This window comes from Leishmania infantum, chromosome 25 (assembly GCF_000002875.2).
Source record: "Leishmania infantum JPCM5 genome chromosome 25".
In the NCBI taxonomy this organism is placed as follows: Eukaryota; Euglenozoa; class Kinetoplastea; order Trypanosomatida; family Trypanosomatidae; genus Leishmania; species Leishmania infantum.
In genome coordinates, this window is record NC_009409.2 from 452,327 (window position 1) to 476,651 (window position 24,325).

Here is a 24,325-nt window from a genome sequence, read left to right on the forward strand (position 1 = left end):
GGTGCGTAGATGACGCCTCGGCGGACAGTGTATGATCCGCGGCACAGGAATGCAGACGCCGATGGAGGTGGCATCTGTCTCCTGAATCTCCCTCCCCTGCACACCAGCAACCGGTAAGAGGTGGTGACCTCTTCCGCCATATACACGCACATACATACACAGCCGCGCATGCACGTGTGCGTGGCGTCCAAAGTAGCTGTGCGGCACCGTGTGGCAATTCTCTGCAAGTTGTGCATGTGAAACGCGCCTACGCCCACCGACGACGACGCGCGCGGAGCGGGAGGGTGCAACAGCAAGTACACCAGAAGCGAAGAACAGCGAGAGAGGGAAGAAGGGGAATAGACAAAGAAGGGCGCTGATGGTTGCTGTGCGGATACGAGCAAGCAATGAAAAAAATCAAGAGAAGCACCCGCAAGCCGAAGGCCAGCGCCACGCACTCACCCACGCACCAACTCATGGCGCCCTGTCATTCCCTTTCCCGCTCTGCAGCATGGCCCGCAACGGCAAAACACTCGTGACACACAGAAAGGAGGAGAAGGCGGATGAAGCAGCCGCAGCAGCGGAAGAAGAGGGGGAGGAGGGGTGCTCGGTGTGTACGTCGTGTGTTAGCTCAAATCATCCAGCCGTAACTTGGTCAGATCGCGGCTCTTCCTCTTGGGGCACACCGCCATCCATATCAACGTCAGCAGCGACATGCCCAAAAAGCAGAACTGCGCCCACCTAATAAACACGCCGATGCCGCGCAGACGCGTCACGAAGACGTTCATCAGACCGTTGATGGCGGTCATAGTGGCATAGTCCTGGAAGGAGTGGACAACGAAGTAGATTACGGCGTAGGAGGTGATCAGAAGAAGGCTCACATTGAACAGGAAGGCGTTCACGAGGGTGTCGTGCTTCTTCATCGGGTGTATCTGGAAGAAGACGAGGCGAAGCCCCAGCGCGATCTGCCCCTGGAACGTCGACCACGTGAGGTAGAAGGCAAGGACGCCGTAGGCGCAGACGCCGCACAACGCGAAGGCGTCGTTGAGGCGCAGCAGTAGCGTGTTGAGAAACGGGTCCGCGTCGAAGGTGTTGTAGACGAAAATCTGCAGGCACCACATGATCGCCGTGACGATGCAGACGACCCCCAGCGCCAGCTTGCCATACACAATGAAAGGCGAGCCACCGGCTTTCGTGTATGCCCAAATGAGCTGCGCCTGTTGCGCCTCCAGGAAGTACACCTCGTTGCGCAGGATATTGATCTTGTTCTTCGTGGAGCGCGAGATGCTGCCGCGGCTTTCTTGCTGCAGCCCCGTGCACAGTTCCAGCATGGCGTCCGCCTTGGCCAGAATGATGGCCATCTCCTCCGCAAACCTGCTCGCGCCAATGGCCTTGGGGCGCGACTTGAAGTTCTGGATGAGGCTCATGGGGTAGGCAACAATACCGGCGCCGCCGTAGAAGAAGAAGAAGATCCACCCAAAGAAACAGAGCATGCCAATGCAGTAGGTGTAGATGCTCACGGAGACGGTGATGGTTGACTTGATCGAGTTGCCCACGTAGCTGATGGTAGAGCTCTCCGGCAAGGCCATTTGCGGGTTGCCCTTGTAGGCCTGGAATGCGATATCTGCGACGCCCTGAAAGTGGTAGCAGAGGCCCACGATAAGGGCGAACAGGAAGGCGATGATAACGGTAGAGATGACGCCGTGTGAGACCTGTGTGCCGAAGCTCGGCTTATCCGGGTCATATGCCTCATAGAAGAACATGAAGAAGGGGCACACCACGACCGCCATGACAGCCATCATCCACAGCACAATTTCCCACATCAGCTGCGTATTGAGAGTTTGGACGTACTTGTGCGCGACGGTGGGGTCTGGCGAGTTCGCGACATCGTACGGGACGAGCAGGATGCTGCCCATGGCCAGAATGAGTCCGAGACCGGCGACGGCCTTCGGCACATAGTCCCACTTCGAGTCCTCCTCCGACTGAAAGTAGATGAACGTGTAGATGGTGAGGCCGACGCAGACGAGCGCCACCAGGACGATCAGCACGATGAGCCACCAGTTGAGCATGACGATGGGTACGAAGACGGCTGTTGGGGTGTGGGGGAGGGGCAGAATGGCGCGGGAAGCCGGCGAAGCCGCAGCAGCGCTCTGACTGAGGCTATAAGTACAGAAGGCCCGACGCGTGCACTCACGGGCACAAAGGCGAAGTGTGGAGAAGAGAGATGAGGCAATGAGAGAAAGACGGAGATGCTGTCGACGCCAGCGAAGGCGCCCTGTAAATCAGTCTGTGTATGCGTGTGCGTGTGTGCACGAGCACGAGACGCCGCAAGCAAGGGCAAGAGAAAACAGAGAGAGACAAGGCAAAAAGACAAACACGCACGTGCGTCCTTCCCTCCCTCCGAACCTATCCTCTTTTAAGCAAGCACGTCACAAGAAGGCACACGCACACGCGCGCCGAGCGATGCAGCAGCAGCAGCACGCGAGGCCACAGAAGCACGGCAGCTAAACGAGGCCGCCAAGGCAGATGAGCCGAGTGGATGACGCAGAGTGGGATGGAGAGGCAAAGGCAGCAAACGAAACTAGAAGTGTAACGTAGCAACTGAGATTCGTCAGTTGCAGGAGTAAGGTGCACGGCAGGCACCGCTCACATACGCGCACACGCAGACAGAGATGAAGTTCATTATGAGCAGCAGCAGCGGTGGGCGGCGGACGGCGCAGAACGGGGTTGAAGACGGAGGAGAAGAAAGGGAAGAGCAGTGGAAAGCGAAACGGGAGAGGGGGCATGTCTCACCATCAAGAAGAGTGCAAGAGGTGAGTATGGATGGCTGCATGAAGTCGGATGCGGAGGGGGGCACCTCGGCACGGAAGCCATGCGGCTGCCTTGCATTCGAGCTCTCCTCCTCCCTTGGTCGCTTCTTGAACACCACTGCCATGTTCCTCGCCCCGAATCGTCTCAATCTTCCATTTCTACGCCACGAAACCACTATAGCACAGGTGATGAGGCGAGGCGGGCAAGGGAAGCGTTCGCAGAGAACAGGAAGAAGGAGAGAGACGGCATTTCACGCCCCGTTCAAGCTGCGCAGACGCATACGCACGCACATGCCGCACGTTTCTGTCTGTTCTGTGCTTTTGTTGTTTTTGTTAGTTCAGCGTCGCACATGTCCTTCTCTCCTTTTTCAGGGGGTATTCGCTGCTTAAGCTACTCTTGCACGCATACACACACGCAAGGACACCCAAAACAAGGCCAACAGCCCACCCCACCCACTCACTCGGGCACTTCCTCACAGAGATGCACGCGCATGCCGTGCGCAGCCACGCATAACCTGCTCGCGGGTCACGGCACAAACGCCGATACGTCTCCGTGTGTGTGCGTGTGTGCCGTCAGATTGAGATGAGGAGAGGAAAGGGAAAGGAAGGGCGGGAGAAGAGAATAGAGAGTGTGCGTCTCTTTACCATGGCGTGCACTCGCCTTACTATGGCTACAACTACTCTCTCTCTCTCTACATATATATATATATACGAGCGACAGAGAGAAAAAAAACGGAAAGAACACGAGGGCCGCATCCGAAATGGAAACAGAGAGAGGGACGGGGCGGATGAAGATGGGCGCGCAAGTGTGTTCTGGACACCGACACACGCACACGTACGCTGCGCCCCCTCGCCCGCGCCCCCGCTTCCGTGCCATCGCCACACTAGCTCACGTACAGGTCCGCTACAAAACGAGAACAAACCAACAACGGCACCCCTACCGGCCTCCTCACATCCCCAGCGCACCCGCAACCCAGAGCGCAGGAGGACGAGCATGATCAGACTAAGAGAAACGCCCGACGCCTTCGGTGACAGTTCCACCCCAAGAAAGACTCGCAGCCAGACACGCGGCGGCGAAAGAAAGAAAAACGGGTGTGGACGCGAACCTAGGGCAACGCTGCACCCTTCCCCTTCAATCCTCCCGCTAGCTGCTGCCTGTGAAAGAAAACATGTAAGAGCACGAGATACGCCGCGCTCGCCACGTGGGACATTCCGTGGCTGTCACGCGAACGCCGTCAAGCACGCACCCGCGGACTCACGTCTCGCGTCGCTGGCGGCCTACTGCGAGTCCGAGGCGTTCGCGGCCTGGCGCGCGCGACGCTGCTTCTCCATCGCTGCAGCCTCCTCCGCCATGGCCTTCGCCTTCTCCAGAACAGACTTGATGCCGCCAACCATGTAGAACGCCATCTCCGGGATCTGGTCGTACGACCCCATCAGCAGGCCAGAGAACGACTCCACCGTGTCGGCCAGCTGCACGTAGTGGCCCGTCATGCCCGTGAACACCTCCGCAACCTGGAACGGCTGCGACAGGAACCGGGTCACCTTGCGCGCGCGGTCCACCACAACCTTGTCCTCCTCGCTCAGCTCGTCGATGCCAAGCACCGCAATGATATCCTGCAGCTCCTTGTACTTGGTCAGCATCTGCACGATATCCTGCGCAACGTTGTAGTGGTCCACATCGATCACATCGGGGTCCATGATACGCGACGCGCACTCCAGCGGGTTCACGGCAGGGTAGATGCCCGACTCCGCCACCGCGCGGTCCAGCACAGTCGTCGCGTCCAGGTGCGAGAACGTCGTCGCGGGCGCGGGATCAGTGATATCATCCGCCGGCACGTACACGGCCTGCACGGACGTGATCGACCCCTTCGTCGTCGATGTGATGCGCTCCTGCAGCATACCAAGATCCTCGGCAAGCGTCGGCTGGTAGCCCACGGCGGCCGGAATGCGGCCCAGCAGCGCAGACACCTCGGAGTTCGCCTGCGTGAAGCGGAAGATGTTGTCGATGAACAGCAGCACGTTCTGGCCCTCCACGTCGCGGAAGTACTCCGCCATCGTCAGCGCAGACTGCGCAACGCGCGCGCGCGCACCCGGGGGCTCGTTCATCTGCCCGTACACAAGCACGCACTTCGACTCGCCCTTCAGGTCAATCACCTTCGACTGCATCATCTCCAGGTATAGGTCCGTGCCCTCGCGCGTGCGCTCGCCAACGCCGGCAAACACGGAGAAGCCACCGTGGCCCTTCGCGACGTTGTTGATCAGCTCCATGATGATCACAGTCTTGCCCACACCGGCACCGCCGAACAGGCCGATCTTGCCGCCCTTGCAGTAGGGCAGAATGAGGTCGATCACCTTGATGCCGGTCGTCAGGATCGTGTCCTCCGCGGCCTGGTCCGCCAGCTTTGGGGCCTCGGCGTGGATCGCCATGCGCATCTTCTCGCCCACGGGGCCGCGCTGGTCGATCGCGTCGCCCAGAACGTTGAAGATGCGGCCCAGCGTCTCACGGCCCACCGGCACAGAGATGTTGCCGCCGGTCGACACAACCTTCGACTTCAGCTTCAGCAGGTCCGTCGTCTGCATCGCAATGCAGCGGCCGGTGTTCGCATCCAAGTGCTGCACGATCTCCAGCGTCAGCGGCTCATCGCGGCCAAGGTCCTCCGTCACATCCAGCGCCGTCAGTACGGGCGGCACGCCCTCCGAGAAGTGCACGTCCACCACCGCGCCAATGACCTGCGACACGTAGCCGACGCGGCCCTTGTGCTCCGCAGGCTTCGCGGCAGCGGCAGCCGCCGCCGACGACGCAGCGCGCACCCCAGCGGCGCGGCGAATCATCGCAGACTGCACACGGGACAGCATGGTGTTGCGATGGAGGTGTGATAAGTGCGTGTTTAGGAGTGGGTGCCAGGTGTATGGCACACAGGCGGGCACACGACAAGAGGTCAGAGCTCGTCGTACTGGGTAAGGAGGAAGAAGAGCTGAGAACGAGCGAAAGGAAGAAGAGCAAGACCACACGTCTGGGTGCGCTGTCGATGTTCGAGCACGAACGGGTTTGTGAGGCACGTCTGATGTGTGTGTGTGTGTGTGCGTGTGTGTTTGCGTGGGATCCGGCATCCAGCGAAGAGTGTACAGCGACGCGCACACGCGCGGAGATGGAAACGGTGGGGGAGGGGGAAGAGAGTTCGAGAAACACAGAGAAGTACAGAGAAGCAGTTGCAATGTTGGCAACAGCGGTGGAGGGGGCGAGGCCTAGTGGGCGCCGTCATCGCCTGCGAAGACATGGTAAAGGTCAGCTGCTCGAGGAAGTGATGTGGAGGGGAACGAAAATCACATCTGATCTGAGGAGAGCCTATTCGCTTGCACAGAGGGAGATCGATGCACGAGCAACACGAAGCACAGTTGGGTGGCCTGCAGTGCGTCGGCGGACTTGCTCATCTGTGTGCGCGTGAGTGATGGGGTGCTGCGCAGGAGGCAGATGAGGGGAGGTCCCCACCCACCACCCCACCTCCTCGCCGTTCCCCCCCCCGCGCACCGAAGCAATCCCACAAGCCGAGTCTCACGTTACCTTCGCTTGGTGCGCGTGGTGGCTGTTCTTGCTGTTGAAAAGGAGAAAAAAACAGAAATAAAGCGAAAACAGAAAGAGACCAAAAGACGAGAGCGCGCGCCCTGCGCACCTCTGCACGCAGATCCGCGCACACGCACCACCTGGGCCGCCAATGTCTCCCTCTCCCCAGGCACGCCCTCTTTACTCGGCAGCCGGAGCAGCGGCAGCCGCCTCAGCCGGGGCGGCCTGCACGATGCGCGTGTACACGCGGGTCTTGCTGGAGCACGACACCAGGCGGATGAGCTTTTCGCGGCACAGCTGCTTGAGGCCCGCGGCGGCGATGGAGACGGCAATCTTGAGTCGGTCGGAGATGATCGACGGGGTGATGAGTTTGTACTTGGGCACCTCGCTGCGGAGCTTGTCGTACGTCTCCTTGTCGAACATCACGGCGTTCTGCAGAGCCTCGCGGGACTGGCCCTTGCTCCACTTCTTCGTGGTCTTCTTCGCGCCCTTGTTGGCGGCCTCCATCTTGGCCTTCTTCGTCTGGCCAGCCTTCGGCGGCATGATTGCAGCGATGGGGAGGGGGACACGAGTAGGCTTCACTTTTTTGACGGTAGAACCGAAGAAGGGCAAGGGCAAGGGTAAGGGCGTGCGTCGGTGTGCGGATGAATCGTGGAGTGTGCCGTCCACACAAGGTGTCGAAACACGACAGCAGCCATGTCCGAAGATGTGACATACGCGCGAAAAGCGCCAAGCGTGAAGGGGCGAGGAGGTTTTGGATAGTGAGGAAGGCAGAGATTGAAGAGAGGGAGAGGGAAGCAGAAATGGTGTGAGCGCGGGCAGTATTCCATCGCGCTCGCGTGTGCGCGTGTGCGTAGCGCTCCGTAAGAAGGGCCTGATTCGGCGCACACGAGCACCAGGCACGCACACGAGGGTAGGTGCTGCGTCTTTATCAGTTCGCACTGCGCACTCGACCAACCTCTGCGGTCGTTCTGTGATTCGCCCTCGTTCGCCACCCTCCCCTCTTGATCCCGCCGGCCGGCGCGTGTATCTGCGCGGGTGCGAAAAGGAGGGAGAACACAATAAAGCGTCTGGAGCTGAGACGGCGAAGCCGCCAAGCGCGGGTGCTGTTCCCGCGCTGCGCACACACACACACACACGCACGAGCGTCAGCATCACCGTGGTGCTTCTTATCGATCGATGCAGTAGATGGCATGGGGAAAGGGAGAAAGGAGTACCTCCCGCTCGTGTTCAGCGACGTCGCTCTTGCAGGTAGGACGCGATGGCGCCGCCCAAGCATGCCACTACCCGCGGGTTGACGGCGTTGCCAATCAGCTTGTAAACGGCACCGGATGGCACCTGGCGGAGCACTGCAGCAGGAATCACAGCAGCACCCGGTGGAGTTGCGCCATCAGCGCTTGACGAGAGCTGCGTCGTGTCGTGCGGAAGAAGGAAAGTGTCCTCGATTCCTTGCAAGCGCGCGCACTCGCGCAGCGCGAAGAACCGCAGCGGTGGAGGCGGCGGCGCCGGAATCGCCGGGTTCTCTGAGCCGCCAGCGCGCACATCATCGGCGTCGTCCCCTGGCTTCAGCGGCGTCTTCTCCAGTAGCATCGCCACGACCTCATGCTGCGTCCGCTCTGATGAAAAAGGCACAAACTCGGAGTAGAGTTGATAGCTCGTGCGGTAGCTACCCAGCAGGGTGCGGGCCCGCCCTTGCACGTCGCACAGACGCCACAGCGGGTTCTGCCGGTACGTGCGACTGCGTCGAACCGCCTCCCATTGAGCGGAAGTCAGCTGAAGGTCACCGTGTGCGGAGCTGTGGGCCGCGCTCTTCTCTCCGTGTGATGTGCTAGTTGGCTCATCCTGTATTGAGCGGCCTTGTGGTGTTGAGTACGACAAGTCCACAGTTGAGGGGGCCACAAGCAGCTCCTGGACGATGCGGTATGGCGAGTCCAGAGAAGCGGCCTTGATTCGTTGAAGGGCATCAGCAACAACTCGGGCTGCAGCCGCACTTGCCTCCCCATCGTCAGCGCGAGGCAGGGCGGACTGACAGAGGGCGCGATCAAGGGGCACCGCACGTGCCGGCACCAGAGGTGAGGCGGCCCGGAAGCCGAAGAAGTACACTCGCTTTCGCGTCTGCGGTGTTAGGGCGCCGCCATCCACGACCACATGCTGCACCTCGTACTCCAACGCGACATCCTCGGCGGTTGGCGTGGACAACGCCGACGCCGGGCGGCGGAGCCGGGCAAGGATCACAGCGAGCTGCGCGCCAGCCTCCACCTCGACAAGATGCTCCACATTCTCCAGCAAGAATGCTGTCGGTCGAGTAGCAGCCAGTACCCGCACCACCTCGTAGAACAGCCACCCCTTGTCCGCGTGCAGCCCTGCAGCGTCGCCAGCCTTGGCGAAGCTCTGACACGGGAAGCCGCCTGTGAGCACGTCGTGCGTGGGAAAGAAGGCGCTGGGTATCTCGGTGATGTCGCCGACGAGGAACGGCACAGAGCGCGCTGTGGCGTCAGGAAAGCCTCCCTCCATCGCTGCGTGGTCCTCGGCTGCTGCGGAGGCGGCAGCGGGCAAGGCGGTCCCGCTGCGGAGGCGGCCGCCGCCGCGCTGAGTGAGTAAGCCTCTGGTGTCTTCTCCGGGATCTTCTCGCTTCGCGTTTGGCAGCTGTAGGGCGGCTGGACAGTCGTGCAGGCAGCGGTGGTTGAGTGCGTAGACGATCTGCGCAGGAGGCGCGAACTCCACGGCGAAAGCGGCACGGCCACCAACGCGCTCCAGGCCACTGCGGAACATGCCAATGCCTCCAAACAACTCGGAGAACGTGAAAAACGGACTGCAGACGGTGTTGGCATCTCGAGAGAGGCCCCCCGGCGGAGCGCTACTGCGCTGGAGGGTGGCAGCCGATAGTGATGGCGCACCCGCTTCCGATGATGGCGACGCACACGGGCTGTCTGCCGCCGCCTCATCACGTTGGGCGAGGCGGTGGTGACGCTGCAGCAATGCTGCGCGCCGCATCGCTGCGAGCGCAGATGGCATCTCCGCTAGCACCGGGCAGCACACACGGTGGAACCGCCGGATGCCCCGGATGTAAGCCACCGGTGTAGATGATTTCATCGACTCGTGTCCGTCAGCACCGTCACTTTCGGTGCTGGGGCCGCCACTCGATCCATCAGAAGAGAGAAGCGCGCGAAGCTCCGTCTCCGCAAACTCGCCGACTACGTGCGCCGCCATGTACAGTGGCCACCTTGTGCCTGCTCGCTCCGCACAGGGGACGCGCAGCAGCGAAAGAAATTCTTCACCTTCGACGGAGTCGCGCGCTGTGATGAGCGCACACCGTTCACACATCACTGCTGGGGCAGATGCGCGCGCACTAGTCAAATGCGCCTCAGACGTGAAGAGACTTGTGGGCGGAAGTGCGCTGATGCCATCGTTTCCTGAAAGCCCTGTCCTCTTCCCCGTCTGCGTGGCCATCACAAGCTGTACTGCCTCGGCCTCGGTCGTCTCACGAAGGTGCACCAGCGTCTCCCTCAGGCCGCAGGCCGCGTCCTCAGTGGCGCCGCCCCCATGCCCTTCAGGCGCGCTCGCCGATAGCCTGATCTCCAGCGCATCCGCCACCTCGGCAAAGTGCTCGCCGTCGAACACAGTGACGTTACGCCCTGGCTTCAGTCGTCGGGCCGCGCGCAGCCGCGCCACAAGAGGCGCCAGCTCTTGCTTCGAGCGGACCACGAAGACACCAGCTGGGTACGAAGGCGGGTAGGACCTCGCGGACGCCATCGTCGATGCGGTCTCTAGCCATCACGCGTGCGCGCATACAGGTGTGAGGTGGACATCGTTGTGCATGGAAGGAGAGAAGATCGGAACGGGAGCAGAGGGTAGCGGCCGAGGTTGTAATAGCAGCATAAAAGAGAAAACAAGATGGGAAGCAACCAGAGCATACGGCGGCGTAGAAAGCAGAGGCGTGCTGAGGAGAGGAAGGGGGGAAGGGCTGCAGAGGGCTGAGCAAACCGTTGTGTCCGCCCCCCCCTCACTCTAGCCATATTTACCGCTTCGAGTGTGTGCGTGCGTGTATGCAAACTCCCTCGAAGGTGAGCAGGGGGTGTGTAGGTTGAGAGGGGGCTGCACGGAAGGCACTGCACACCAGGATGCCTCCTTTCGAGCGAGATGGGGACGGAACAGGTTGCGCACACGCACAGAGGAAAGAAGAGCAAAACGAGGGGAAAGGTGGATCAGCTGCCAAGCCTCGCCACACTCTCCCCTCCCACCTGCACAGCTCTCATGTTCTTTCTCACTACCTCTGCCCCCCCCTTCTTCCCGCCGCCACGGTGTATGTGCCCCTATTGTAAGGGGCCCATACCACCACCGCTACAGCCCTTCAACTGCACCAGTCATCTACACGCATATGCATATGTGTGTCTGTGTGTACATACCCCTGTGCGGGTGTGTGTGCATTGGCCCGCATGCACGGCGCGCGCATGGCACCAAGGGCAGCGCGGCCCAATTTTTTCGTCGGCTTCGTTTATAGGGTGAGGGAGAGCGAAAAGAAATGCGCTCACGCAGGCGTCATCGGCGGCATCGCCACCATCGACGTCCTTCGATCACACGCACTCTCTGCCGTTTTTTTTTAGTCGTTGCAAGGCGTTAGCGCGAAAAGAAAGAAGAAACAAAGTTAACGTGGAAAGGCCCGGATGACGCGGGAGATGTGGGGGGGGGGGGAGTCCTGCACACGCCAAGGCACAGGCGCCCCCCACCACCACCTCCCTCCCCCACTGGGATGCACGCCATCAGATCATGCGCTGTAGCATGGAACACACCCAGAGAGCGGCCGCCGCACACGCACACACACACTCCCCACCGCCTCCCTGCACCGGCGTCAGAGGCTTCGCTTACGCCGCGAAGACATTAACATGCTCACACAAGTGTGGTCGCCGCTCAGCTCCTCTACCGGCAGCTCTCGAGCCCCGACAGAAGCACGGATGCAAGCACGCCCACACTCGCACATCTGCCTTGTTCAAGTGTGTACACTGGTGGTGCGCGCCCTCAGTTGCCGAATCGGCGTACCTTCCAGCAGAGGGGAAGGGCCTCCAGGGTCTTCTCGAGGTTGCGCTCCAACACCAACACCTCCGTGCCACCCTTTATGAGGAAGGCAGCCTCCACGCACATGCGGCGCACCATGTGCCAGCTATCCCCCGTAGCGACAAGGAGACCACGGCTGAAGTAGCCAAGGTACCTGTATGAGGCGGCGACGGCTTGGGCGGTGGTCTTAGTACCGTTGCTCGACGAAAACGCTGCGATGCGGGCAATCCAGCGCACATCATGTGGCAGCGTCGCCGACAGTGGTGTGATGGCTGCCGAGGATGAGTGCAGCGTTGAGCCTACGAAGTACCGCTGCCGCAGCGTGGACAAGCCAATCAGGGCCTCGCAGGATATTGCCTTCGCCGGCGCTGACGAGGCCGACGCCTCCACCCTTGCCCTCTTCAGTGTCCGCTCTACACCATCGTGACTGTCATCATTGACCCTCTTGCTCAACGCATCCTGCAGCAGCGGCAACTCCTGCGCCAGCTCGTACACGTCATCCAAATCGGCGACCAGGGAGTCCGCTTCGGGGGTGCCATCGGCCATGAGACGCATGCGGCAGCTGCCTCGGTGACCGTAGATGACAAGCTCCTCGTCCTCTGTTGCGTCAGGTGCCGGGCCACTACTGCAACTCCTGGTAAGCGAAGCTGCAGCTGTTGGACGGCACAGTACCCGGTAGGGACGCAGCGAGTCGTCGGGGAGCCGCTTCCCGCGAACCTGCACGGGAGTGTGCACGACCGGATACCCGTCAGCGAGAGTAACGCACGTGACGCTGTCGTCGTAGAGGATGTAGAGTCGCTGCGACGCGGGCAACAAGGCCGATGCGTCTGCGGTCGTCTCTTCACTTGCACCCGCGCTAGCCTCCTCTGCCGATCCCGCGGCAGCAGCGGTACCCGACCAGCAGACGTCGACCACACCGCTGCGCGCCGGCAGCTCCAGCACTGCCTCGAGCCTTGACACAGACATTGCCGCATGTGCACGCCACACCACCTTCAGCAACCCAATGCGCTCCTCTGTGCTGAAGACGATGTAGTTGAGCTGGCGATCGCACCACAGGCCGGAAAGGTGGAAGCGGCCATCGAGACGGTGGCCGAAGAAGGGCACCCAGTGACGAGCGGCGCTGTCCATGTGGAAGACCTCGATGGTGTCGAAGCGGGATTGCAAGAGGAGCTCGCGATCGACCGCGTAGGCAAACTGCTGCGTCGTGACCACCACGTACATCGCCGGCAACGTGAACAGCTGCGCCGTCGGCGCGTACATGATCGTGCCGTCGCGCGACGCAGACAAGATCAGTCGGCGATGCGGCAACAGCGCCAGCTGGCTCGCCTCGTGATAGTGTGTGCGGCGCTTCACCTCCGCCGGATACCAGTCGCCCTGTTCGTTGCAGCGGTAGCTCCGAAGGCTCTCGTGCCAGCCGGACGCGTATACAACAGCGTCGCCCTGCACCGCCAGCGTCGACACCGGTCCCTTGTGCTGCGAGAAGGTTTGGAAGACGTGTCCGTGCGCGGCATCGAGCAGCACGACGTCGCCCATCGACGTCCCGACAACAGCACAGGGGCGCTGCGTCCCGCCGACCACAGCGCAGCTGAGAGCGATGCCCTTCGCTAGTTTCGTGGTCCAGAGAGACTCGTGCTCGGCCAAACCGCGTGCACGGCTGGGAGCGGCAGCCTCGCCGTCCTCCTCCGCGGCGCCGACGCCGACAGAAGACCCTTGCGACGACACGCCAGCAGGCAAGCGCCACGCATGTACGTTACCGGCGTCGTCGGTGCCGACCGCCATGCGCAGCGACAGAGACGTCGTCACAGACAAGGCACGGTCGGCGCCGCTGATGCCGGGTACGACGCGCACCAGCTCCAGCTGTGGGGCCGCGCCGTCTCGCTTACACGTGAGGCGCAGCTGCTGCCAGCTCCCGTCTGCCATGGCGGCGTAGATGCATGCAGCACTCACCGCGTGCAGAGCCCAGATGGCGCCACCGCTGCGCTGGTGCAGCGCAATGGGAACGAGCAGCTCCGCGTCATAGACGACGATCTGACCGGACATCATGGAGGCGAGGAGCACGTGGCGGGCCGCTGACGCTGCTCCGGACTTCGACACCGAGGACGACGACGACACTGATGTCGGGACAGTCACGTAGGCCAGTCCTGAAATGGTGCGGTGCGTCTGGCCGCCCGTGTGGCGGCGCCGTACAAACTGCGGAACGCCCTGGAAAAACGCCACGTCGTAGCGCACGAGCGAACCGTTCTCACGCGCAACGATGAGTTCCTGCTCCGACGGATGCACCGCGAGGAAGAGAATGCCGCTCACGTCCGGCGCGATCACCTTTGACTCACGTATGAAGCGCTCGACGAAGTGCGCCTCTGCTGAGGATGTCGCCGACGTGAATGTCGACACGGCCGCGCGGGCACGGCTGCGACGCACACTGCGGCTTCGTGCAGACTTCGAGGACTTGACCGTCCCTTCAGCGGCAGCGCTAACGCCGGCGTTTACGTTCGCGGCACCTGCAGCGGCAGTCGATGCAGCTTTTCGTCCCGGTCCCGTAGACGCCGGCGTGGCGCCCGCAGAGGTGCTGCTGTTCATAACGCCGCTGGCGCCCCGCCTCGCGGGGCTCGCCGACAGCGGTGATCGCAAGGGCGTCGGCCTCTCGTGCCGGGAGGGCGATGGCGGCGGCGAAGTCGGTGAGACTGGAGATGCGGGAGTTGTCAGCGCCGTCGACGCCGCCGCAGCGGTGCTGTTCGCCTTTGCACTCGCAGCCTTCTCGCTGGGGCTCTGCTGGTTTTGGGAGGCTGAGGAGCGTCGTTGAGGGGCCCTGCTGGAGGCCGGTGCCGGGCTGTTGGCGGGGGCGGGTGGTATCGCCTGAGGCGAGGAGGCGAACGAGCTCTCGCGCGCCTGCTTGACGGTGCTCTGGCTACGCTGCACTTCAGGGGTGTACAGCTGCGGCTGAGATACTTGCGGCTGCTGTTGCCGCTGCGGAGTAGAGGAAGAGGAGGGCGCCAGACTTGGGTCGCCAGCCACGGAGCTCCTCTTGATTGGGGTCGTCACCGACTGCGGCCGCGGAGACCGGTTAGTGGACGGCTTTGCTGGGGAGGCTGCGGCGCGTTTGGTAGGCGTCAGTTTCGCCGCTGGCGGCGCAGCTGCTGCTGCAGCGGAGCGCTTCGTCTTTCTGGGAAGCATACGTTACTCGCAGAGACGCACCGGCAAGGGTACTTTGAGTGTGTAGGTTTATGTGTATATCGGTGGGAAGACAGAGGAGGACCACTGGAGACGAGGGCATCGACAGTGCAGTGTTGCCGAGAGGGAGAGTGGCGAGATGGATCGAAAAAAGACGGTGGGTGATGGCGGAGAAGGCTCAAGTAGAATGTGCGCGTGCAGCGGAAGGGGAAGGGGGGGTCATTCAAGGCTGATGCATGTGAGAGTCTGTGGGCACGTGCATGTATGCGTGTACGCCTAGGTGAGGTGTGTGCGCTGACACACGCGAGGCCGTTTTACGCTCGCCCGGTTGAGCGTGGGTGTCTCTGTGCATGCGTTATACGGGCAGGGAACGCGAAAGTCGTGCAGTGGGACACTGATATAAAGGAAGGGGGGCAGTGGAAGCCACAGGAGAACGAAGATTACAGCTCACAGGCACAAAGAGATGCACGCGCATCCCTTCGTGTCAGCACCATCTCACCCCTCCTCTGCCCCCCACACGTTTGTAGAACCGCAGCTTGCTGAGCCCCCTGGTCCTCCTCAGACCTTTTTCACACTGCGTCGGCGCGCAGCTTCTCCAAGACACTGCGGCTGAAGAGCGGGATGTACGGGTGCCGCTGCGTATTCCACGTCACGTCCACCTTTGCAGGCGCTGTCGCCGCCGAGGCGGCCGTATCGTCCCCTCTGATCGGTGGCGCCAAAGACGAGTACATTGAACACTCCTCGAGGGCGCGCTGATACGGACTGGCGGAGAGCAGCGCCACGGGGGGCGGCGGCCCTGCCGCCGGAGCCACGCTCGGCGTCAGCACCACAGCCAGATGCACGCACCACGCGGCCCCGTCACCACCAATGCTATCGGAATGCGTCTGCAGGTGGAGTGCAACATCGCCCACGGCGCTGGCAAAGCTACGCTGGAGTGCGCGCAGCTCCCTGGCGAGGTCCTCCTCGGCGGCTGCATCGGTCGCAGACTCGAGGACGGCGTACCGAGCGAGCAGTGCATCCGTGTTGGCGGCGTCTCCCACAACGGCAGACGCCGAAGCCAAAAGTGTGGCCGATGTCATCAGGCGCACCTGTCCGTAGCGCTGCACAACGCCGCGAACCCGGCGCCCGCCGCGCTCAAGATACGCAGTCACCTCACAGCCCACGGTAGGCAGGTACAGCCACGGCTGCAGGCAAATCGTCAGCTCCGCCGCTCTCGTGGCGGGCGACGACGACGACGGCAAAGGAGAGGACAACGCGTGTGTTTGGGCCTCGCCACTGTCGATCGCCTCACTGCGTCGACGCAGCGCCTCCCGCACGCGGTGACTGCCGCACAACATCCGCAGCACGTCTCGCGCGCTGTGGCATCTGTTCAACTGATTCATGTGGTACCACAGGCGCTGCGTGTACACATCGCGCTCCAGCGGCGTGGGTGCACCATTCGCCGGGAGCGGGCACCGCTGACGGAGAAGCCGCCGGCCGTCCGCGGACTCGACACTCCAGTCCCACGGCGCACCGCCAGGGCAGCTCAGTCGCGGAAAGAACGCCATGGACTCGCCGGCGACAGCAGCAGCAGCAGCGGCCCGCCGCGCCTGAAGGGCATCGTCGATGCGCTGAAGAACCGCCTGGTAGGTGGGGTGAGCCTCCAGCTTCTCGAGCGCTGGCAAAGACGCGGACGACGGCGCTTCGCACGCGAGCTGGCTCAGCAGCTCCACCTCTTCTGCTGAAACCGGCACGTACGTGCAGTCTTTCATGGCCATGGAAGCCGGCGTTAGAGCTGCCCTCGCCGCCTCCGCTGAGGAGAGCAGATGCCTCACGACTGCCTGCTGTTCGCGGGTCAGACGAGCGCCGGCTTCATCTTCCTCGATTCTTGGCCGCTTGCGCACTGTCCTCTGCACCTCGGCCTTATGCAACCTCAAGCACGAGACCCCGAAGAAGCAGTCCTCGCCCGCCAGCGTTCGCGCACACCACTTAGCAACCGCGCGGCCGCGATACACAAGCTCCAGGCCGCGCGTATCAGCAAGCTCTTCCTTGCGCACCTCCTCGCCCTCCACCATCAAGAACGGCTTGTAGACGGGCTCCGGTGGGCAGGGCTTCTCCTTCTCTATGATGCGCAGGCGCAACGGCGGGTATTTGCGCCCCGGCTGCTCTGGAGTGATATCCGCCTTACACGCTGCCAGTGCCTCGCCCTCGGAGGCGTACAAGGCCAGCGCGTAACCCTTCGACTCGAGATGCATGACGAGCATCACGCCAGACGAGTGCTCCACGAGCAGGCGGCGCAGGCGTTCATAGCGAAGGTCGAACTTCGAGACCACCGCCGCGGCGGCGCCACTGCTGTCCTTATCACCTTTGATTATAGGCTCCAGTAGGAAGGCTGGGATGTCGCTGATGAAGACGAAGGTCCGCATCCTGTGTGCCTGCCTGGGGGAGGGGGGGAGAGGAGCCGGATAGGAGGTGAGGTGACCGGCAACTCCTTTGCATTACACCGGCAAGCGCTATGCCACTTCCCGTTCCTAATCCGCTACTGTCTGTCACGTGTGTACCTGATGAGCACAGAGACGTTTGTGCGTGTTGGCAGAGGCGGGGGGACGCAGTGATACTGTGCGAGAGGGAGACGTGGACAGAAGAATGACGCGGAGGATGGTAGTGTAGTAAGAGACATACACACACAGAGCGAGGCGCGGGTGCGAGGGCGGCGGTGGCGGTGGAAGGGAAGCGGCAGTGGTGACCGTCGAAGGAGACACAGAAAAGAAAGGAGCGGAATGGAGGAGCTGAGCGCACGTACCTCACGGCCGGAAAAGATCGCTCCTCGAGCGCCATCAGCACCCACCGCCAGTGCAGCCGTAGGGAAGTAGGACAACAAACAACCCGTCCGTCTTGTGTTGATGTCGGACTGTCGTAGGTCGGCTCGTTGCGTCGGAGATGCTGCTGGGTCTTCTCTGTCTTTGGGCTTCCACGAGTTCATCATCGCTTCGTGCGCGCAACGCACACGCGGAGAGATCAGCGCTCACGCATGCAGGGGCCAAATAACGCAAGACGAAACCGACAAAGAGCAGCGTAGATTCGAGATGCAGCATTCGCTTGTGCGCCTTGGTGTCTGCAGCGCGTTCATCACACATTAGTGGTGAGGGGAGGGGGAGAGGGAGGGCAGATGCAACGCGCATTGCAGTGTGGTGTGCACACGATGTGCACGGAGCACTTCAGCAGCGAGAAAGAGAAGACACACCAAAAACGCCTCTTTGAGACGCAGGCGTGCGCGCGCACGTGCGTAGCGGAGCAAACATCAGCACCAAAGTAGATGATCGAGTCCGTCTAGCTCTTCCCTTCTCTCACCGTCGCTGTCGAGGAGGGAGGGCGATGGAGAAGGAAGGAGAAATTGTGCTCAAACGTTATCACCGTCGTGGCCGTTGTCGGCGCCGTGGTCCTCTTCCCTCGGTAAACCCAATGCTGGCTGGGGAAGAAGAAAGTCGCCGCTGTCATCAATGTCTGCAGCGCCATCGAAAGCCGACTCCGGTGCGCCGCACAACGAGTCCAACACTGTGTGCCACTGCGCCGCGCTGCTTTGTGCGTGCCGCTGCACGAAGATGATGTGCTCCAAAACGACGTCGCTCATGCGGTAGAGGTCCTCCAGCGCGGACGCGATCGACCCGACCATGAGCGCAGTCTTGCGGTACTCATCGCTGGCAGCCTCGCTCGCGATGATGGCCAGTTCCAATGACGCGTCCAGCGGACGCAGTCCTCGGCGAGTGCAGTCGTAGAAGTACTCCACGGCGTCGTCCCAGTGTTGGGTACACACGTAAGTGAGCAGCACCGTGTACGCAAGCTGTGAGTTGTTGGTGCGCCGGTATTGGTGAGCTGCAGCCAAGGCGCGACTCCAGACACCGCATTGCAGCGCTGTCTTCACGGCCAGTATCACCAATCGAGGAGCCGGGGCCGCCTGCGTGAGCACGCTCTGTCGCAGCACACGAAACGCCGTCTCCCACTGCCCGGCCTCCGCGCAGGCCTGCAATGCCGCCGCTGTCGCGTTCACGTCGGGGCGCTGCCGCTGCGACATGCGGAAAAAGTACGAGAGCGTCACCTGCCACGGTGCACCGCCCTTCAGAGCTGTCTCGAGGACCGTCGACGAGGCGGCGTATGGCATGCAGTGCGACTCCACTGCCTTTTCGTAGAGCAGCGTGGCCTGCATCCAGGCGCCGGCGCGGTGCAGCACCCGCAGCGCGTTCTCCACGGCAGCCTGCTGCCCCTTCGCGACTTCGTTGGCGTGCTGCGGGCGGTGCACGCGGCGCGCGGCCTCGACGAGCGAAGGTGCTGCCTCCACCGTGAAGGCCACCAGCGTCCCGGTGCCGTTTTCGGTCTGTGTCACTACAGTTCGCTGTGCCGATATGCCCCCCTCATCAGCACGTGCCCCGGCCTGCCTCGGCGGCGGCAACAACGCCTGCAGCTTTGCCGTGTTGTCTGCGCACAAGGAGCGCCACGCCTGCTCGTGATTGAACGGCAGTGGCAGTGCTGTCGTGGGAAGCCATCGAAGCGCCTGCATCCACAATGCCGGCGTGTGCAGCATGGCATACCGCGCCGTCTGAACCACGTGTGCTAGCTCGGGCAGAATGGAAGCTCTGTCTCCGTGGAAAAGCAGGTGGAAGGGGGACGATGACGCGGCTGCACGGGCCGCGGTGGACAGCTGTGAGTCTCCCGACCTGGCTGCATCCAGAAGCGCGGCGAGCGACTCGAGCTCCTCGCTGGTAGTCGGAGGCACTGCCGTTGTACGGGCGGAGCGTGATGGCGCTGTCCTCTCACCAGCCGCAGGAGCGGGAGCGGTGGTGAGAATAGCAGCATCGTCCGACTCTGCATCTGCACGCGATTCACCCAAGGATAGCGCTGGAGTCGGGGAGGCGTTGGCGACGGCATTTTCGTCGCGCCGCTGTGTTGCGTAACGAAGAAAGCACGCGGCTGCCTCGGACCACTGGCTGCGCCGCGCCGCCTTCGTCATCTGGGCAACCGTCTTTGCCATCGAGGTCCGCTCCAGCAGGCCACAGCACAGCTGTGCAGCGTAGCGCTGGGCGCGCCGGCACTGCCACGCCAGCTCCGGCCGCTCCGCCGCGACGCTTTGATGAAAGGAAAGACCTGTGTGCCACAGTCCGTGCTCAAGCGTCGTCTGCAGCATTTCCTCCACAAGACGAGCGGCGCCGCCGCGGGAGTGCGCGGAGCACTGCACGGCCAGGCGTACGAGCGGTCGCCGCTGCGCATCACCCAAGTCGCGCCACACATCCGCCTCCACCAGGAGACGCACCACATGCGGCGCGCCGCCGACCTGCACGCGAGACGGCGCCTCCGCAAACGCCTGCAAGGCCCGGCTCCAGTTGCCCTCGAGGAGCAGAGCGAGAAGAACGCGATCCGCGTGTGCGGTGGCGTCGGCCGACACTGACGCTGGCGCCTCTTTCTCAAACGAAGGGGCCGCAAAGCTGTCCGGCAGAGCCGCCGTGGCCTCATCGTGTGTCGCGCTCGGGCTTGCCTTTGCTGGGCTGCGCTGGTGGTGCTGATGTCGCCGTGGTGCAGCCCGGACGGTCACCATCCTCACTGCTGTCTCAAGTGCTGTTATCGATACGGCGGAAAGGGTCAAGGGCGTGTGCAGCGCGGGCGCGGGGGACAGGCCGGCCGCCTGTTCAGTGAGGGCGCCTGGAAAGGCATGACGTCGCCCCTCGCTGTCCTGTGCGATGCGCTGAACCAGCCACAACTGGCTTCGTGAGCCTAAGGGGGTGTATGGCAGTAGCGCCAGGCACTGCTGCCAGGTGAAGGCGCGACGGAACGGCCGCTGCACAAGGGCGGCAACGGTGTACGCGGAAAGATACGGAGCCAGCATAGGAAGTGGTGCGACGAGACGGCGGGTGTCAACGAGACTCTCCCCCACAGAGGCCTCTGCCTGGAGGGCGAGAGCGTACGCCACCTCTTCCCGCACGCGATCTGCCTCCTCCTGTTTCGACCTGTCTCCGGTTTTTCTGGTGGCTGGGGAAGCGCGCACATTGTGCTCGGGGAGCCCGCCGCCTCCGCGGACCGCGTCCGCAGCATAGTCGCCAAGGTCATGCCCGTGTAGCTGCTGAGTAGCCAACGTGCTTAGCGCGTAGTTCCAGAAGAGAGCGATGTTGCGTGTGTAGCGAACAGCCCGCAGCATGGAGAGCATCTCCTGCGACACAAGGGACAAGAGCACCGCACTGCCGGCAACCGTGCTGGACGTAGTGCTGCGGTTGTGAGTCGCCACTCGAGGCGGCAGTTGTGCCGTCGCTGTGGCCTGCTGCGCGGCAGCGCCACTCGCAGTGTACGCTGAGGAGGATAACAGCAGCACACGGCGAAGAGCAGCATGGGAGGTGGCGCAGAGTTGTTGAATGTAGTGCGTGCTGGCAGGACTCGCTGCGTGCCGCCGTGCCGGCAGCAGGTGCAGGAGCATCTCCTGTGCGCACTGCAGCGGCGGTCGCGACAGCGACCGTGTTACACGCAAGGATGCGGGGAGCGGACTCGATCGAGGGCTCTCAGGCACAACGCCCCAGTTTGCCCACTGCCTGCGTTGGTCCACCGACAAGTCGTCGCCTGCGTCGCCGCCGTCGTCGTCGCTGTCGTCCATTGGGTTCGCCTGCCTGTCCCGCAGCTGACGCAGCTCGGCTTCGTGCCGGCGCACCAGCTGCCGCGAGATGGTAAGCACCACGTAAAGGTCCTCCAAGCTCAGCATATCTGTGTGCCCGTGACGCACGTTTACTTGAAAGCCAATCAGGCACAGCACGGTTCGTATGTGGTGCGCCAGGCCTGCGCTGAAGCGCCAGACCTGCGAAGGGGACAGCCACCACCCGACGCCGTCGCGAGGGCTCACGCGTGGCGTTGTCGTAGCAGCAGAGGCAGCAGCAGCGTGGCGCGCAGCGTCACCGCAGATGCGGCTGCCCATCAGGCGGCGCAGCAACACGGCGTACTCTGTTATGCTCAGTACCCGCTGCGGCACGACTCCAGCGCGCACGACACGTTCAACGCAGCACATCCGATCCGGCACGACAACGTTCAGTGGCGCCTTCGAGCCACGACTCCCAACCGCCGCGGAAGCGGCCGGGTCGGCGTTTGCAGCCGCCAGGTCCGCCATCAACACGAAAACGGCGTCTGCATCAGCATTGCGCTCGTCGGTGGCCGAGCAGCTGCGAAGGAGGTGGGAAGCGTGTACGCCGCAAACAACCTCGCAAAGCCGCAGCACCTCAGCGAGGCGCCCGTGCTGCGCCAAGACGTAGAAAAGCATGTGGACCGTGTCGGTGCTCAAGCTTCGCAGGCTTGCCGCGTGTGCCGGAGAAGTCGCACCCGACGGAGTCGTGTCGCCGCCATCTACTGCCGCCGGTGGAGAGGGAGAAAGTGCATCCAGCTGGGCGGGTGTCGAGGACGCGGTGGCGGCAAGCGGAATCACGCCAAGCGACTCACCGAGAACGGTGTTCCATGCTGCCATGCGCTCCGTCAGCCGCAGCGCATGTGACCAGGACTCGCGCTCGCAGCAGAGCACCGACTGGAGAACAGGCGGCGAGAAGCACAGGCGGCGGTGGAGGCTACGGCGCTGCCGCTTCTGCTGATCCTGTGCCGGTGCATAGGCCGGCGTTCGTTCCTCGGGGCCTGAACGTGTACGACGGTCAGGGTCGTTGTTGCGGCTTCCAAGGTGGCTTTCCACGTACGCACCCAGCAACCCGGAATCCTGCACCGCGTGCAGCGCGTCGCAGACGGCCGAAACCACGTCGCTCACGACACGACCCAGCAGCACCTCGCCGCCCGAGACAGCGTGGTTTCCATCACAGAAGCCGCCTGCGCCGCGGAGCTTCGCGGACGTTGGTGGCTGCGCATGCCGGGTAGTATCCTCAGGAGCATGACTTGCGAACGCGTTCGCCGCAGGCAAAGCCGACTCGGCCGCCATGCGGGCAAACGCGGCGGTGAGCGCGATGAGCGCTGTAGCACGTGACCCCACCTCCTCCGCCAGCTCGCTCTCTAGGAGACCGAGAGACGGGGCCAAAGTGCTGTCGCTACCACCTGCGCCTCTGCTGATGCGGCCGCGCGGGAGGCACCTCGCCATCGAGAGCGTCGATGGTCGGCGCGTGGCAGAGGCCGACCATCGTGGAAGTCGGCTGCTGGCCCTTGTGTGTGACGTCGTCCTCTGACAACCCTTTATCTTCCTCTCCTCTTCGCCCCCATCCTGCTTGCCGCCACTGCGGAGCACCATCGCAGAGGAGACGCTGTTCAGTAGCCCTCCTTGATCAGCCGCATCGACACCGTGCGCCGTCGATGCAGTGGCTGCGCCATAACCAACGACAGCACTGTGGAACTCGGGGTCGTCCTTTCGGTTGGCAGCAGCGGTCACGGCATTCGCATACGTGCGCACCTGATCAGCACACCACGTGAGCAGTGCGCACGTCTCCGCTGGCGTGAGTTCGACGGGCTGCGCTACACTGCGGTACACGTAGGGGCAGTGGCCCTGCCGATCAGGCAGCAGAAGTCGCAGCAGGGAAGATGATGGCTCGTCGGTGGCGCTTGACGCGGAGTCTGCGCGGCGAGACTGCGTGAGCTGATGCCGCACAAACGCCGACTGGCGTCGCAGATCGTCGTGCGCGACCCCGGTGACAGCCTCGTTCGCGTTGCTCGCCGCCTCTGAGACACACGCACTCTCGGCGCAAACCTTGAAGATGCTGTGCGTCAGCGACAGCGCCAGGGCCGTACGGCGGCCAATGCTGCGTAGTGGCTCCACCTCTTTCCCCGCGAAGTCCCCTGCGCCGGTACACTCGCTGGCGAGCAAGTACGCGAGGCGACGACGCAGGTCAAACAGGGCCTGCTGCTGACGGAACAAGGGTGGCGCTGTGCCGCTGCAGTAGTTGCCCTCACCATCCCTGTGCTCGGCCACCGATGCGTGCCAGCTGCTCGTAGAGTTGTCCTCGCGTGAAGGTGGTAGGGGCTCGCGGGGGCGGCTCGCGGTGGAGGGCGTGGCTAAACGCACGTCAAGGTCTGCCCAGGAGATAGAGGGGGCAAAGGCATGCGTGCCAGGGTGCCCTTCACGCCGCGGTGCAGGCCCCGCCGAGGCGAGCAAGCTGTCACGCATACTGTCGCTCTTTGGCGCCTTCAGTGGCGACGGTAGAAACGGAGCACTGTTTGCGGCGACGCGACGGTGCCTCGCGCGCCTCTCTGCGCTCATAAAGTAGAGGAGGTCGGCGGCGCAGCGCTCTTGTCGAAGTACGCTCTCACGCGCGCGCCGAGCCAGCACCGCAGCAGCAGCAGGAGCAAGCCGCGGCGACTCCTGCGCCGCGGCCCATGGCCAACAAGAGCAGCTGGCCGGCAAGAGGTTAGTAGTGCAATAAGGAGGCTCGTCAGACGCTAGCAGCGCCTGTGAGGGGCCTTGCGCTCTCTGTGACGCGACAGATCCGCGAGTCGACGTTGATGCCTTTCGGTTGGCAGAGATGGAGAAGGCGACAGACAACACCGCGCAGCGGCGTCTCAAGGGGTGATGACGCAGTGCATGATGCTGCATGGAGAAGGCCGAGTGGGCGGAAGGACATGGAGAAGGGAAAGGGACCGAAGACAACAACAGACGTGGCGAGCCGCTGCGATGCATGCGAACGCACGCGGGCGGGCCGGAGAAGAAAGATACAAGAAGAAAGACGATAATGGAATGAGGGCGTGTATGGGTTTGGGTGCCGACGGTGGCGCGGCTGCACCCATACGTGTCTGTGCCTGTGTGTGTGTGTGTGTGTGTGTGTGTGCG

The 24,325-nt window shown here is 62.9% G+C and overlaps 7 protein-coding genes across 7 annotated transcripts; all 7 read right to left on the reverse strand.

Moving 5' to 3' along the window:
- Positions 1-605: 605 nt before the first annotated feature.
- Positions 606-2,048, reverse strand: LINJ_25_1200 (conserved hypothetical protein; the record flags this gene model as incomplete). The annotated part of the gene is made up of 1 exon (XM_001466112.1): positions 606-2,048. The coding sequence occupies one exon, from the start codon at positions 2,046-2,048 to the stop codon at positions 606-608; it is 1,443 nt and encodes a 480-aa protein (XP_001466149.1).
- Positions 2,049-4,067: 2,019 nt separating this feature from the next.
- On the reverse strand, positions 4,068-5,645 carry LINJ_25_1210 (putative ATPase beta subunit; the record flags this gene model as incomplete). The annotated part of the gene is made up of 1 exon (XM_001466115.1): positions 4,068-5,645. One exon carries the CDS (start codon positions 5,643-5,645, stop codon positions 4,068-4,070), a length of 1,578 nt encoding a protein of 525 aa, XP_001466152.1.
- An 886-nt stretch (positions 5,646-6,531) lies between these two features.
- LINJ_25_1220 (ribosomal protein S25) lies at positions 6,532-6,894 on the reverse strand (the record flags this gene model as incomplete). Its single annotated transcript, XM_001466116.1, has 1 exon — positions 6,532-6,894. One exon carries the CDS (start codon positions 6,892-6,894, stop codon positions 6,532-6,534), a length of 363 nt encoding a protein of 120 aa, XP_001466153.1.
- Positions 6,895-7,581: 687 nt separating this feature from the next.
- LINJ_25_1230 (modification methylase-like protein) lies at positions 7,582-10,104 on the reverse strand (the record flags this gene model as incomplete). The annotated part of the gene is made up of 1 exon (XM_001466117.1): positions 7,582-10,104. The coding sequence occupies one exon, from the start codon at positions 10,102-10,104 to the stop codon at positions 7,582-7,584; it is 2,523 nt and encodes an 840-aa protein (XP_001466154.1).
- Positions 10,105-11,367: 1,263 nt separating this feature from the next.
- On the reverse strand, positions 11,368-14,574 carry LINJ_25_1240 (conserved hypothetical protein; the record flags this gene model as incomplete). Its single annotated transcript, XM_001466118.1, has 1 exon — positions 11,368-14,574. The coding sequence occupies one exon, from the start codon at positions 14,572-14,574 to the stop codon at positions 11,368-11,370; it is 3,207 nt and encodes a 1,068-aa protein (XP_001466155.1).
- A 566-nt stretch (positions 14,575-15,140) lies between these two features.
- On the reverse strand, positions 15,141-16,976 carry LINJ_25_1250 (conserved hypothetical protein; the record flags this gene model as incomplete). The annotated part of the gene is made up of 1 exon (XM_001466119.1): positions 15,141-16,976. The coding sequence occupies one exon, from the start codon at positions 16,974-16,976 to the stop codon at positions 15,141-15,143; it is 1,836 nt and encodes a 611-aa protein (XP_001466156.1).
- Positions 16,977-17,950: 974 nt separating this feature from the next.
- Positions 17,951-24,175, reverse strand: LINJ_25_1260 (conserved hypothetical protein; the record flags this gene model as incomplete). The annotated part of the gene is made up of 1 exon (XM_001466120.1): positions 17,951-24,175. One exon carries the CDS (start codon positions 24,173-24,175, stop codon positions 17,951-17,953), a length of 6,225 nt encoding a protein of 2,074 aa, XP_001466157.1.
- Positions 24,176-24,325: the final 150 nt, after the last annotated feature.